Source organism: Phaenicophaeus curvirostris, chromosome 1 (assembly GCF_032191515.1).
Source record: "Phaenicophaeus curvirostris isolate KB17595 chromosome 1, BPBGC_Pcur_1.0, whole genome shotgun sequence".
NCBI classification, from domain to species: Eukaryota; Metazoa; Chordata; class Aves; order Cuculiformes; family Cuculidae; genus Phaenicophaeus; species Phaenicophaeus curvirostris.
In genome coordinates, this window is record NC_091392.1 from 52,363,904 (window position 1) to 52,379,340 (window position 15,437).

Here is a 15,437-nt window from a genome sequence, read left to right on the forward strand (position 1 = left end):
ACAGTTATAAAGGCCTGTTTACAAAGTTTTAGAACTTCTGATTCTTGTTTAGAATAAGTGGACTTCTCTTCAGTCTTATTCACTGTTGCCCAGGGACAAAAGCAGAACAATTTGTATGATGAAGTTTCTTTTCTAGTTCATATTGTTTTCATTAGCAGTTCATCAGAGTCAAGCAAATCCAAACTAAGTTTCAGAAATTTCAGATTCTCCCTCTCCCATCAGGGCTTTTCAGTTGAGAGCTCTTGATTAGAACGATTTGTCAGTTCTAACTTTATGCAAATCTAACTGATACATCAGGTATTCAGTGATGCTGTGTTCCTTTTCTCTCAGTAGTAAACCTAATTACTATATTTTGGTGATAGGAAACTGTCTTTCTCACCTGATCTGTTACAGTATGGCTTTTGGTTCTTGCCATGCGATATATAAAATAAGATGCTCTCCATGCTGCTAGTTCTTTTCCTCTTAATACCGTCAAAGAAGAAACGGCCTCTTCCAATTTACTGTTCTCTAAGATTACAAGTTTTTATTCTGTTTTGTGGAAAAGAGTAAAAAAAGTATTCACTAAGCAGAAAATGAAGCTCCTGAACTTCAGGGGGACAGGACCAGGGGGAAATGGCCTTGAGCTCCGCCAGGGGAGATTCAGGCTGGACATCAGAAAAAAAAAAAAATCACAGAAAGGGTGATTGGACACTGGCAGAGGCTGCCCAGTGAGGTGGTTGAGTCACCATCCCTGGAGGTATTTAAAGGACAGGTGTTTGAGGTGCTGAGGGGCATGGTTGAGTGGCAGATAGGAATGGTTGGACTCGATGATGCTGTGGGTCTTTTCCAGCCTAGTGATTCTGTGATTATGTAACTGTGAGTTTCTCTTCCTGCAACTTTCAGTGCGTTCACAGATGAGGTCTGTTAGATTATTTCGATATTGTGTCACTACTGTGAGTGTAGCTTGGGTGTTCTGCTTGTTGGAAGAAAAGGTAAGGTCTGTGATTGTGTGTGGAATGTGCATTATTTAGAAGAAGGAACAGGGGAAAGAACTAAGCAAACACTTTAGCCTGTATTTGTTAGCACTGAGGGCTGATAATTCTCATTTTGTGTCCCACATCTGGAGATAGGCCCTAGCTTAACTATGCTATGTTAGTGATTAATTTCACCTGCTTAATAAGACCTAGTATAAAACCACCACAAATTTCCATAATTTTTTTGTTCTTGCTTCTTTCAGCCCTTCAATTGTCACTTAACAGCTTCTGAAGTGGCACATGAATGCTGTCGAAGCTGAGAAAATTTCACAGCAAAACCAAATCTAGTTTTCTAATGCAAGAGACCTGAAAAGAGTTTTAACTGTACTGATCAGATATAAATATAGAGCTGAAGACAAACCTGCTTTGTTATGCTGATGCTTGAAGTTGGGGTGAACTCTGTATTGCAGGCCAAGTAACCTGAGACTTGGAACATTTCCATGTTCATCATCCAGAATGATAAAGCCACTTTTTAAAAAGTAATAGTCTCATACTGTGTTCCTGCTAATATTCACAACCACCTATACTTGCGTTTCTATATGTCAGAGTTACAGCAGCATTTAAAAGTAACTTCTATAGATTTTTTTTCTTAGAGGCAAAGAGAGAAGAGCAGCTGGTGTTTTTTCAAACTTAGACTCTCTGTTATACAGTGTACTAGTTTTAATTCCTTTTCTATAATAATGAGTTTTGTAGTATAGAAAAGTTATGTAAAATTGAGCTTTCTTAAGAAAAAGAAGGAGGAATTTCCAGCTGTCTAACTGTGGGGATAATTAGAAAGGCATCGTCATTACAGGGGTTATTCATGCTGTCTCATTTGGAAGGTCTGAACAAGGTATTTTACACTGGGGCTTCAAGAAGGGATTCCAGACCTGCCTCTTCTGGGCTCTGTGCAAGGATCTAAGGCATGTAGTGCCAGTGTTCTATTTATCTGTCAGCAGTTAGATGGATAAGTATTTTCTGGAGATTCAAAAACCAAGAGACATCTGTCTTCTTAAATCTCTACCCCTACCCACCCAGTGGAACACACTCCAAAATGCTGTACATAGTAAAAATTTGATGTTTGTAGGTGGAGAAAACATCTGGATTATTATCAAAAAATCTTTAAGCAGTTTGATTTTCATTCCTTAGATTGTTCCTTTTGAGTTTACCGTGGCAACATTGAAAATTTAGGCCTGACTTTTCTACCCTGTTTCTTTTTGAGCCTTTTTGTTTCTTGAAATAGTTCTCACCAAGAAATGAGAGTGTGGTTTCCAGGATTATAAAAGAGGTATTCCTGGCTTCATTTACAGTAAACATTTTTAGGCACTACATCTTCTCTGATCTTCCTGACCAATACTGTCATAGAGAAGATTTGGCATTTAGTTGCCTTCCAAACTTCTGTATGTGTAGCTCCAAAACAGAACAACAGACACTTTGATATTGCTGTACAGAGATGAGATAAGATAATCAACCAAGAATGGGTGGATATTTTTTTTCTGGAATTCATTTTTCTCAACGATGTTGACTCATGAAATAGCTCTTGAAGTCCATCTGCCATACACAGTATTTCTATCATGGCTTTGCTGGTTTCTTACTGGCGTGGTATAACCTTATACCCACAGCAGAATAAACTACAGATGTAATGCAGCAAGTGTTTATTTCTGACTGTCTTTTATGGAGCGGAAGAAGTTCCTTTTTGAAGAAAGCAAATTTCTGCAATGAACTTACATACATTAGATGATACATAAAAGCTCCTGAATCCAGGATCCATTGCTTGTCTGGCATTTTTATTTTATTTTGAGGTTTAACAAGGCCAAATGCTGGGTCCTGCACTTGGGGCACAACAACCCTATGCAGTGCTACAGACTAGGAGAAGTCTGTCTAGAAAGCTGCCTGGAGGAGAGAGACCTGGGCGTGTTGGTTGACAGTGACTGAATATGAGCCAGCAGTGTGCCCAGGTGGCCAAGAAGGCCAATGGCATCTTGGCTTGTATCAGAAACGGCGTGACCAGCAGGTCCAGGGAGGTTATTCTCCCTCTGTACTCGGCACTGGTGAGACCGCTCCTCGAATCCTGTGTTCAGTTCTTGGCCCCTCACCGCAAGAAGGATGTTGAGGCTCTGGAGCGAGTCCAGAGAAGAGCCACAAAGCTGGTGAGGGGGCTGGAGAGCAGGTCTTACGAGGAGTGGCTGAGAGAGCTGGGGTTGTTTAGCCTGGAGAAGAGGAGGCTGAGGGGAGACCTCATTGCTCTCTGTAACTACCTGAAAGGAGGTTGTAGAGCGGAGGTTGCTGGCCTCTTCTCCCAAGTGACAGGGGACAGGACAAGAGGAAATGGCCTCACGCTCCGCCAGGGGAGGTTTAGGCTGGACATTAGGAAAAAATTCTTCACAGAAAGGGTCATTGGGCACTGGAGCAGGCTGTGCAGGGAGGTGGTTGAGTCACCTTCCCTGGAGGTGTTTAAGGGATGGGTGGATGAGGTGCTAAGGGGCATGGTTTAGTGTTTGATAGGAATGGTTGGACTAGATGATCTGGTGGGTCTCTTCCAACCTGTTTATTCTATGATTCTATGATTTTATTTTATTTTATTTTATTATTTTGGTGTGCTTTGAATGAATGAGTACTTAATGACACTTAGAACAATCTTAACTGATAATATTTGTATTCTCATAACAGAATCTGGTTCTGCAATTACTGCTTCCTGTATTGGTTTGGGAAACTCTACAACACCTCCACCTGGACAGGCAGGAAAACCAGTGCCAGGATACAATGGTAAGATTGTGCTACAAATGTTGCTAGAAAAGGATGTTGCTTATGTTCCTGAGTACACGCTCTTTAATTTTCCTGCCTTGTAGGGAAAGCAAATTGCAGTTGTCTTAACATAATTTACTGCTTCCTGTAACAGGAAGCTCTGCTTTTTTGTCTTGTGGAGTGTCATTGTGAATAAACTCAGAGTGCAATTCAAAAAAATTGATCAACTACTTCTTTCTTTATTATGTGAAAGTTCTAGCACATACTTCTACACTGGATATAACAAAGGTATAAAAAATACTTTGCTTTAAGGCTTTATCTACAGTTGCACTGTTTTAAATGAGAGCAGCAATAAAATTTGTATTGGCAAATTGGGAAGAAAAATATTAGTTACAACTGTCAGGAAAAACAGGAAATGATAACTAGACAAATAATTGCTGTAACTTGCGCTTTGAATATTCTGTCAGACCCGTGTTTTTAATTTTCAGAGCCTAAATAGTTTTGGTTTGGGTTATGTGCATTGAATAATTATGTCTCAGGGACACATTAACTGGATTGATTAGATTTTCTTTTGTCCCTGCAATTTTATGAGAAGTATTCTGAAGTGCATAAAGAAGATTCTTACTGAAGTCTGTCTACCACAAATATATCATAGTAAAGAAGCTTGGTGAGGATATATATCTTCTATTTGAACTAATCTTGTACTACTTTAAAGAAAACCAAAATCAGTTTTCTGCCTTTTTATACAGATGTATGGGCTTATATTTGAGAGAGTTGTTAAGCTCATTATCTTTCAGTACTTGGGGAGCATCTTTGTTTCTAGCTGGGAGAAATGATAGGCTATGGACCAGCATGAAAAGGATGAGCACTCATTATCTAGAAGGTATTTGCATACTGAGAGTGCTGCTGTGGGATTAAGAGTGCAAAAATATTTTCCAACCTGGGAGCCCTGATTTTAACACAGTTTTCAAGAATTACTTGAAATCAAAAAGTGATTACAGTATCAATCAAACCATCTTCAGGAAAAGTTCTCATATCATTGGGCAGAAAGAACTAATGATTTTTCTTCTAATACATACAAGTGTAACTGAACATTAATGAAAACAAACATTTTCAGCGGCTCTGGATTTTGGCATTTATAGCATGAAGACAGGCAATAGCTTCAAAATGACATTAAAACAAAGTGATGGAGTTTGTCTGGTGCTGCAATAAGTAGGGAAGAGTGGAAGAATATAGTTGTATCACCCATGCTATAGGATGATAGTCAGACCTAGAAAAGTATGAGTAGCACTTAGCAATTTGTATTTCCTACAATTTTTTGTGAACATTTGGCCTAGTATAAATAACAAATTTCGTCAAAGGGGATGAAGGAAATGTCTTTAGCATGCCTTAGAAGTGAAATGTAAAATGAGCACTAAAATTCACTAAGGATTTATGAAAGGACTTTACACTCTCAGTTGATGATTTGAGACCAATTATGTCCTGTAATGCCACCATTCATAAAATAGTGGATCTTGAAATTACTTTGTACTGGTAGCTGTCTTGCTCTTTTGATGTTGTTTTGCTGCTTTTACTATGTTAATTATAAGAGATCCTTACACCATTTAGAAGATAGATTCTACATATTAGTTTATAGGGGCAACTGTTAATGGTTTTGAATATTGGTAAAGATATGTTGTATTTGTGCTGTGGTATATATAGAAAGTTACAGAATTTACTATTTTTTTTTAAAATGCAGTCAAATTTTTTCATGGCACAGTATTGTAAAAATAAATTGATTTCTTCACTAATTTTTTTTTAGAATATAAAATCTAAAACCAGTATTTAACTATAATATCAAAGTGCAGTGGCCCAAATTGCACTTAAAAGTGAATCAAGATACCATATTAATTTCTATCTCTGCCTTAAATTGAACATTATATTGTGCTTTCCCTTTGACCTACTTGATCCCGTTCCAGATAATTTCATTGCATTGTTTTCAAACTCGAGCAAGTCTTGCATTTTGAATAATTGAGTCAGTTCTTCAGTAATACGCAGTATAACATCTCCATTCCCTAAATTTTTGTACGTTGAAATACACTGCTTGCATGGAGAAGAATAAGTGCTGCAATTGCTACCATAATAAAATAGTTACAATAAACTTTTTAGATTTTACTTTAGTATAATAAAAATCGGAAAAAAATAGGAGAGAAGGCATTGAAAGCTACATGAATGAGTCTTTTTCATTGTGTTTTTTGAGCCTGAATTCTCTAAAAATATATAAGAAAAAAATGTCTTTACAGATTATAAGTGGGTTTTATTTATCCATTCTTGATGATTTTCATAGGTGCCTTCTGTGGTCTGTTCATTGTTTTGATTTCCTATCCCAGTTACTCCTTCCAGGTCACTGATTTGTAAAATTGGGCTCATGTACTTGCTTGAGTTTAAGTGCTGAGTTATTGCTTTCAGCAAGCTCCTCAGTTACTGAAAAATTAACATCCTCTTTGAAGGATTTGCTTCAGCTAGAAATAGTAAAATACAGATGTTAGCATTCTTTGTCCAGATAGTATATGATATTACTCATAAGAGTCTTAGCAGGGTTTTTGTCAGAAGTCTGTCATCCTCTTTTCCCCATTTCCTCTGGAACTTTTAAATACAGAATGTAAGTTTATTTGTAATAATATAGATGCAACTGAACATTGCTTTCTTTGCTTGGGCTGGTTTCAAAAAGCATGGCTTTAAATCCATGTCAGTCCGGTCTGTCAAAACCTTCCCTCCCTTTTTCCCCCCATGGTTTAGTCATTTCACATTGTTTAATTCCATTGATAACAGACCAAGCTGATATCTGCCATTCATTCCTTATGGTCACACCTTCACATGGAATGGGTAATTGTAGTAATTTCCTAGGTGCATGGAAGGGTCTATTTCATGTGTTCTTCCTCAGAAACCTCAGTATCAGGATATGATGCTTTAAGTGAAGGTGTTGGGCCAGTGTTATCCATGGAAAAGGTTTCTGTTGGGAGGTCGGAGTTCTTCACTGAACTCTAATGTCACTCTGCAGTGCACCTTTGGATAGCTGAAGAGACACTTTATCTCTTTGTGCTAGACTAGAAAAAGCTTTGTCAGCTGGGGAGCATCGTGCTGGGGTCTTTCTGGGTGTCTTTCTGAGTCCCTGAGAGCCTTTCAAAACCAGACACACTTACTTACTGCCAATAGTATTTCTCACGTGAACTGGATTAGTTGTTATTCTTACTGATGTTACCTGCATGCTTTTTCTTGTATTTGTCACGCATCCAAAGGGTTTGGTTTTTTTTTTTTTTTTCCTATTTGGAAGTTTAGATTTTCCAGACACCAGAAGGTTTCTTATAATCTTCAGTTCTGTATTTTTAATTTTTGGGACTTCGTGCCATTTCTCCTCCCAAAGCATGAGTTTTATTTAAGACTTTTTGTACTTAAGGCTGAATGTTAATAAGGCCATGAGATTATCCAGTCTGGCACTTCCAAATTACTTAACTCCTTTTGTTCCGTGGTGTATTGCCATTCTGAAGAGTGACTATCTTTCCCCTACAAATGCTACAAATGCACTACTTCACAAGAGTTCTCTTTATATTACTTTTTTGCAGTGATGATTCTGGATGAAAATAAGGAACCAGTGAAGGTGAAGACTTTGGGAAATATTGTGGTAAAGTAAGCAAGCCGAGTATCTTACAGTTAAGAGAAGCGTCCTATATGGGGTGATTTTTGCATATATGGTTTTTGCAAATATGATGGTTGAAGTTTGCAAATATAAAAAAACATAATTGAAGTAACAAGGGTTGAAAAACGTGGCTGTCTATGATACTTATACCAAAATGCCAGAATGTTTTATGTCAATGCTGAAAAACTGCAGATGAAATTGTGTGTGTGAATGAGTATGAATTGCTGGGTTTTTTTTTCTTGGACTATGGCAAAGTTTATCTTTTCCTTACTTACTTGCCCATTAGCACAGTATGAAGCCTTCCTGTTGTCATGTATGAGCAAGATATTGAATCTTTCTCTTAGCTATTTTATCTTTCCATTTAGTGAAATAATGCAGCAGTGCAGGTTGACATGCTTTGGTTTACATGTGTGATGGTGTTTCCTCTTTCACTATCTCCTAATCCCAACTGATGCACTTTCTTCGAGTGACAATGCATAGTTTCTATTCTCTGAAAAACATCAAGATACCTCTGCATGTGCTTTGCATGAAGTAAACTGTTCATTTGTAGTACTTGAAGAAAATATATATAGTAAAAGAATCCAGAAAAAATGGAAGAAAGAAAAAATCACTGCTGTGCATCATGTCAGTGATTTTTTTAATACTATTTACCAGACTCCTGTCAGAGGTGCCAGATGAGTTCCATAGCCTTTAGTATTCTTCTTGAAAGTATATCTTTCTTAGCACCTACTCTTAGATAAAGGGGCCTCTGTTTAGGTAACACTGAACATCAGTTACACTTCTCTCTCTCTCTTTTCCTTCTGTCATCTCACTCTTGCCATAACCTTTCCTTACTTCTGTAAAGCCTGATAGGCTGCTGCTCCCCATAGTCTATGTCAGCTCTGGCTTATGGATGTTTCACAAGCTTTTAGGCAAATGGCATTTTTCTCAGACAGATACCTACTTCATGATTAACTTGTTAACTATAGTCTTCTCTGTTTTCAGTCACAGAAAAGACTTCGGTTCTGAGCACTTTCTAACTGCCAGCTAGTACACGTCCCAAAAGAAATGCATTCATTTACTTCTTTTGTGGTAAAATTTAGAAGAGTGGTAACCCAGTTTTCATTGCTTGCTGAGATGAATGGAAGGCAATGTAAGGATTAGCATTAACTGTCACTGCACATAAATTCTGTCAAAAGCCAAAGCCTTGAGACAGGTGTACCAATTCTGAGGAGCTGTTAGAGAGAGAAATTAGCTGAGCATTGAGGCAATGGCTGCTTGAGCTGAGGATGAGACACGTGAGCTATGGGCACTGGAGTGTGCTGCAGACACGCAGTGCTAAAACTGCTGGCTGAGTGCATAGGGCTTGTTTGAGAGGTGGAATTGCCAAGGTTTGGAGGCTTTTTCTCTGTTGTACTGCTGATCTAATATAACTAGACTACTGTGGAGTCCAAGATAGTATCATGTTAAATTATTGTACTGTGTCATGGTGAAGTGTATACCCTGCCTGATTTTCAACATCTTAGGCTAAGCTGTTGGACGTATAGACACATATTTACACGCACATGCAATCTCCCCTGAAGCAGCAGACTCATATTTAGATGTAGTTTTCCTGTAACACATGTAAGATTTTGCATTCATTTCATTGTGGAGTAAGAGTAACTGAAATTGTTCCAGCCATTAATAGACTGGTTTGCAGTATCAGAAATGCAGGTCAGAGTGGTTGGCTGTCTTTTGAAGATGTCAATTCTTTAGTGCTTGATGCTACAATAAAATGTAAGTGTGTGATCAATGAAGAGAGAGAAAGTTATTTTCTAAGAAAATTGATCCTAGCTGTTTTAGGCTTTCAGTAAGGATGGTGTAAATTGCCTACCAGATGTGCTCATGTCTCTGCCCAGATGCAGGTGTGACACAGTTGGCTCAGGGTAGGTGCTTGTCTTATCTAACAAAAGTGAAATGAAATGAGCTCCATCCTTAGCAGCTCTACCAAACAAGCCGAATTATATCTACCAGCAGGCAGTGTCAGTAGATGTGTATGCACTTAAATGCCTATCAGGAGTGGATATTGCCATATCAGAAGATCCTGTTTAGGGTCATTGTTGGACTCTTAAAGACTGAATTTATCTTCCCTAATGTGGCCTCACATTTAGGCATTTAGCTTAAGATATAAAAAATGTGTTTATGTATTGATTTTTTAATGTTGTTGTTTTATTTTGTCTTGACTTCTTTTACAGACAAATAAATTTATAGGGATAAAGGTAGGATTTTTGTTTTGTTTAGTTTTGGGTTTTTTTTGTGCATTGGATCACTCAAAGCGTAACAACAAAAGGACGCTATTCATTTATCATGTCCGTATGTATAATGATGTCCATTCTGAGACAGAGGGAAGAGTAGGAGGCGAAGAAATTGCTTTGTACAGTTTAACTTAGGTGATATAAACCTAGTTCTGAGGTAGTTTAGCCATCACCCCTCTTTTTCTTCCAGCCTTTTTTCTGACTTAATCTTTGGAGATAATAGGATCTCGTAAAATTCCTGCAACTTAACAAAAAAAAAAAACAAAAACAAAAAAAACCCCGAGACAATGGTATTGATGAGCTGAAGGAGGCCAGTTGTGGATTTTTTTTTAAGATGTCCAACATTGCTATTTGTGGAGCGTTAACAGAAGTTGGTTTTAGGATATTATGGTTTGCAGCATCTTAGTGTTTCATTTGAGGCTTCGTTCTGGTAAGTGACAATTTGTTGCAGTGTTTAGTTGGCTTTTTGGACATAAAAAATCTGTGGGCGTTTGGTTAAGACATGATATTTTCTGTCTTATGCTTCACTCAGGTAAGTAGTTATTTAGCTGTAAATATTTTTCATTTTTTTATTAGGCCTACTTTTCATAAAGCCCTTCTGCAAAGAACACTTTCCTCTCTTTATCTCTCCAGCAGACTTTTCAGGTACAGACCCCTTAAAAATAGTGGGAATTATACATGTTAAGAAGCACAACAGTGCTTGTTAGTCACACCAGGGATATGTCCCTGTGCATCTAGAAGAAAATGGAGGGCTCAGGGCAGTTTTGCCTATTGCTCTGTCGTACACTCAGCAGCAAAATATGGTGTACTGTTTTAGAAGAAAGCACAGGTGTTTGTTTTATCTGCAGTATACGTGAATTGAGAAATACTCTAGTGCTTTAGTGTTTCTTGGAGAGGAAAATGGCCACACAATGCTAATACCAGCTGTGCAAAACTGGTAGGTTGCTAATCTTTGTTATTTTTATCCCAGTCTAACTCCTGGTGAAGACAGTTGGGGGCTGCTTGAGGCTTGTAGTGCTTCTAAGTATAGCATTTAAAATACCTATTCTTATAATAGAGTTTAAATCTTAAATTTTATCCTACAGGAGTCAAATGCTTCTTTTTTTTTTTCTTTTCTCCTTTTATGCCCTTTGGAAAGATTTTTCACTGCCAAGAACTCTCATATAGGCTAATGTACATGAAAAATGTGATAATGTTTTTGACTTCACAAGTCTTTGAGGATAAAGTAATTGAAAGCAGTGTCACAACATTTATGATGAAAAGGCAAGGGAAAAGGAAGAAAGCTGCAATGCATGAGGATGAGCTTGAATGAATTGTATCCAGACTTACTTTTTTTTGAGATAAAAACTTTGGACATGAAAGATTCAGGGGATTTATTCTGAAGTGAAAGCGATATTAGCAGTGACCTCTTATTTCCATTAGCAAGACCAGTCTGATCTAGTGACACACTTATGCTTGCATTGTTCTGATCTACATGTAATTAAGACACACTTGAAAATGTGTTTGTGTATATGTAATTATTATTTGCCATAAGAATTTTTCTAAGTTGCCTGTTCGCATAAGGAACATTAGCCAAGAGAAATCCCATTTAAATTCCAATGCAGTGGGAAAGTGTTTTGCTCTTGTACATTGTAAAGATCATAAACTTATTATGTTTATTTTATGAAGCCGTTGTCAGTACTGTCTCATTATATAGCATTATTCTTTATGTTTATCCACAATAGCAAGAGGACTACATTTGCTGTATGCTCATTCTATCTAGAGAGTAATGCCTGCCAGTAAATTACACACTAGATCCTAGTTACACTTCCTAGTGTTTTTATAGTTAATTTTGTGCCATAAAATGGAGGTTTGTGGAAGAACTATTTAAAAATTTGTTTTACTAATCTCCAGTATACAAACTCACATAGATATTTCTCTTCCTCATTCAGAAAAAGTTGAGACAATGTAGTTACATTATACATTGTTTCTGAAATGTTTTGGTTGCATTAGTTAAAGTTCATTTAAGAGTAGTGACTGTATGAGAGGGCCTGCAGACCGTTAATATTGTGGGGTTTTTTTCAAGAGTTTGGGCTTAGTGGAGGAATAGAATATATATTATATAGATAGTTAAAATTATTCAAATGATGACCCACTCCATTACATAGAGTAAAATAATGCAAAACTTTATGTACAGTGCTGTAAGAGTAGAAAATATTGAAAAAGAATATTTATTCATGAGTTTTCTAAAAGAAAGGTTCATAATAAATTTACAGCTTTTCATAATTTTAATTTTTAAGTTAGCTGAATAGAAACGTGACAGGACTTTTGAAGGAAATACCATGCAGTTAATATCCTTTAGTAGAAGAAAAGTTGTTCAGAAGCTAGCAACCCCAGTTTCAGTGTTTGCAGTCCTCTGTTCAGTACTTGGAGAGCAAATAGATGTTCAATAAAAAGCATTTAATATTTCTTATAATGCATTAAAAAGTCCCCCGGTATCTATATTGAAGTCTGAAGCAATCTGAAGCCAGGAATGTAGTCATTAAGATGCACAGTAGAAATGCTGACCAAAAGAGCTTAAAGGGAAGAAAAAGGAAAGAAAAAGATGTAATTTCTTGGAGCACACTGTAGCACCTTGTTATACCATTAAAGAAAATAAGGGAAAATCTTGTGAGACTTGATGGGTCAGTATTTGGGCATTCTAACTTGGGATATGCACATGAGGAAGGTCACAGCTCTTGTTTGCACTCTGTTCCTTCCCAGGATGAAAAGGAGGCCAGGAGGTGATGTCAGTGTTTTTAGATAGTGAAAGCAAGGGGAGACTCCATCTGAAGGCAAGAAAGGGTTATATGGGCTTAGTTTAGAAGACAGAGCTACATGAGATGCCCAAATAGCGACCGAAGAGCTAATCTTTACATAGAGTCTCAGTAATGAGTGTTGTCAGTGTTTCTCTTTTTGTAAGTGTATGGCATTATTGCTGTTCTGTGCTGTTAAAAGAACTTACTTTTTATCATTAAATTTGATCCAATGATAAAATATAATAATATTCTGAAAATATTGAAGATGTAAATGAGAGCGATTTGAGTTCTAGAAAGCTTGGCTTAAAGAAACTTAGTTTAACTTGGGTATGTAGTTTATCCAAGATCAGTTAAGTGATGACTTCATTGAGGTCAGGAAGTTCACAGAGGACAAAGTTGTCACTGAGAGACTGCTCTTTAATCTAGCATGAAGAGGTCGCTACATAAATTCACATAAGTAAAACACGTTACTTAGAGACAGTATTATTCCATTGGAACATATTGTTTGGAATATGGCATTTTTCCTTGATATCTCTTGGTCAAATCTGGATATATATCTTAAAGATAAACTGTCATTGAACCAAAAGTTATGGGCTTGTGGCAGGATTTAGTAGATGATGTCCTTTAAGCTGTGTTACGTGGGAGGTCAGGTTAGATGATCATGATAAATCTGTGCATAAGATTTCTCTCCCTTGCCAGCCTCACACATGTTTTTTTTATCAGCTTTGTATTTTCCCTTTACGAGTGAAACAGTGAGTTGGGCTTTCAATGTTGGAGCATTTTGGCCAAAGATGGGTTTTCTGGTAGATTTCTAGCTGAGTACCTGTGAGTGACATTTGAATTTTCTTTGCTTTTAACCTTTTCCAAGCACTTTCACCAAGGTGTTTTGGTTTTTTTTTAATATAGATTTCTATCCTCCCCACTAAACTTATGGGGTTTTTATTCTGCAAAACCCACACTGAAACCAACTATTTTTGTGATCTCTTTCAGCTCATTAAATAAATATTTCATGTAGGCTGCTGAATGTTTGAGATGCTCTTTCGTCTCTTGCCCCTTCTCCACCCTTTTTCCAGTGCTGCTATTCCTCATATCTGAAAAAGCTTCTAGGTTCCAGATGGCTTTCAAACTTGCAATCAAAAATTTAAGTGATATTTATCCACAGCATATAGATGCTGAGTAATAATATAAATGCCAGAAAAGATTATTTAGCTCCATTCACAAGTCCAAAGTCATTTATCAATGGCTTATGCTTGCTTTGACTGGCTGTAATGAACAGCCTGTGACTACCATTGTCTACTATAAAATAAAAGGATGTCTTTTCTGAAACTCAGCAAGGTAGCATTGCTAATAGTTTCTGACTTTTATTTGTACTTTCAGAAATCTGCTTTTCTCTAGATTAACTTTTCAGTGCTGTGTCTATAATTGCCTTGTTTTGTCAGTACAGAATGTACATCAATTTAATGAGTAGCATCCTGACAGGATGTGAGACACTAAGTCAGAATTTCTGGGGCTATACTAGAAGTGGGCTGTTGTGCATAAGATCAGACAGCATTGTATGAAAAAAACCCAAACAAACAGGTAATGATTATAGTTTAAAGTTGTCTAGCAGGAAACAGTTGGTGTGAAAGCACTTCAGAGTTTTTCTGCAATGCTGCCAAGCTCACCTAATCTGGTTTAGTTTCTCCAGTTTACAATGAAAGTACCTTCTTATCTTTGTAAAATGTAATCAGAGTGGATGTTTGTAAAATGAATGCATATAGTTTGTCATTCATTTCCACAGTGTACCTAGTTTTCTTGATGTTGTTCTAAATGTATTCAGTCTTGAGTTGAGAAATGGGCCTGGATCTGTATTCAGACCCATACATCTTTTTTGAGGTTTGAAATCCAAAGGTAAACTTCTCAGATGCTTTGATTCAGTTCAGGTACTTTGATTCAGCTCAGTGTAGGTTTTTGTCATGGACCTTGACTTGAGTTTGAAACTTCACCTATTCTTTGCTAGTTAAATGGGGTGAATTGACTGTAGCTTGCCTGATTCAATGTTGCTGGTAACTCATTCATGTTTTAAGAAAAGCTGGCAAGCTTGCCTTGAATATCTGTTTGTGGAAGCTCATGAGTGTCCTCTCCAGAAGGAAGAAGAAGCAATGATGAGATAGAAGACACTAACACAGTTAGTACCATGTGAAAAATCCAAGCAAGAATAACGTAAGGGCTTATCTTTAAACTGGCAGATATGAAGGGTTAACACTGGTTGGTATGTCGCTTAGCAGGTAGGATGAGAGAGAATTTAGTCAGAGAAATAAAGTAAATACCTCCCAAAGGGAAACTAAGCAAAGCTACGTCTTTGTATATTGTGGAAATGATGATGTAGGAACCTCCTCCTTGTATCTTGGTCTTCTGTGCTTCTGTCACTTGTGTAAGGAAAAAAGTATCATGTCTATGGCAATCATAATTATTTATGCATAGCTGGCATTTTTTTTGGTCAATATGTCCTCTTAATAAAAATAATCCTCCAAAGCCTTGAGTATCAACTCAGTGTTTGGACAGAGAGGCAACATTTTTGACACATAGAACTTTGGTAGGTATGTATTATATTTCCTGGGGAGAACAGCCCCAAACCCAACATATTCAGATGTTCCTTGTTTTTTATGGAGGGGTTAAGGAAAGGAAGGGAAGTTGGCTTTCATGTTACTGTAATTTTCTGACTCTCTTCTGGATCCTTTCATATAGTTATGATCCAGTTCTGCTCCCTTGGGAATGCTGACATGAATTCCAACTGACAGTGATGGGGTGGAGGTATTTTTGTCTCTTGGCATTTTAATCCTGATGTCCTGATAAAATTCCAACACACACAATTACGTTCTAGCAAGCTAAATTCTACCTTTATTAATTTTATCATTTACACAGCACCTAGAAATTCTAGTTAGTCATGATGCTAAGATCTTTACTGTTATGGAAGAACTGTATGTGCCCATTG

The 15,437-nt window shown here is 37.2% G+C and overlaps 1 protein-coding gene across 2 annotated transcripts in view; it reads left to right on the top strand.

Moving 5' to 3' along the window:
* ACSS3 (acyl-CoA synthetase short chain family member 3) overlaps positions 1–15,437 on the top strand; it is an 80,017-nt gene that overhangs the window by 56,015 nt on the left and 8,565 nt on the right. For both annotated transcript variants that reach the window (XM_069858251.1, XM_069858240.1), the window contains exons 9-10: positions 3,663–3,758; positions 7,340–7,403. In XM_069858251.1, the coding sequence (XP_069714352.1) occupies positions 3,663–3,758; positions 7,340–7,403 (160 nt within the window). The remainder of the gene's footprint in view (positions 1–3,662; positions 3,759–7,339; positions 7,404–15,437) is intronic.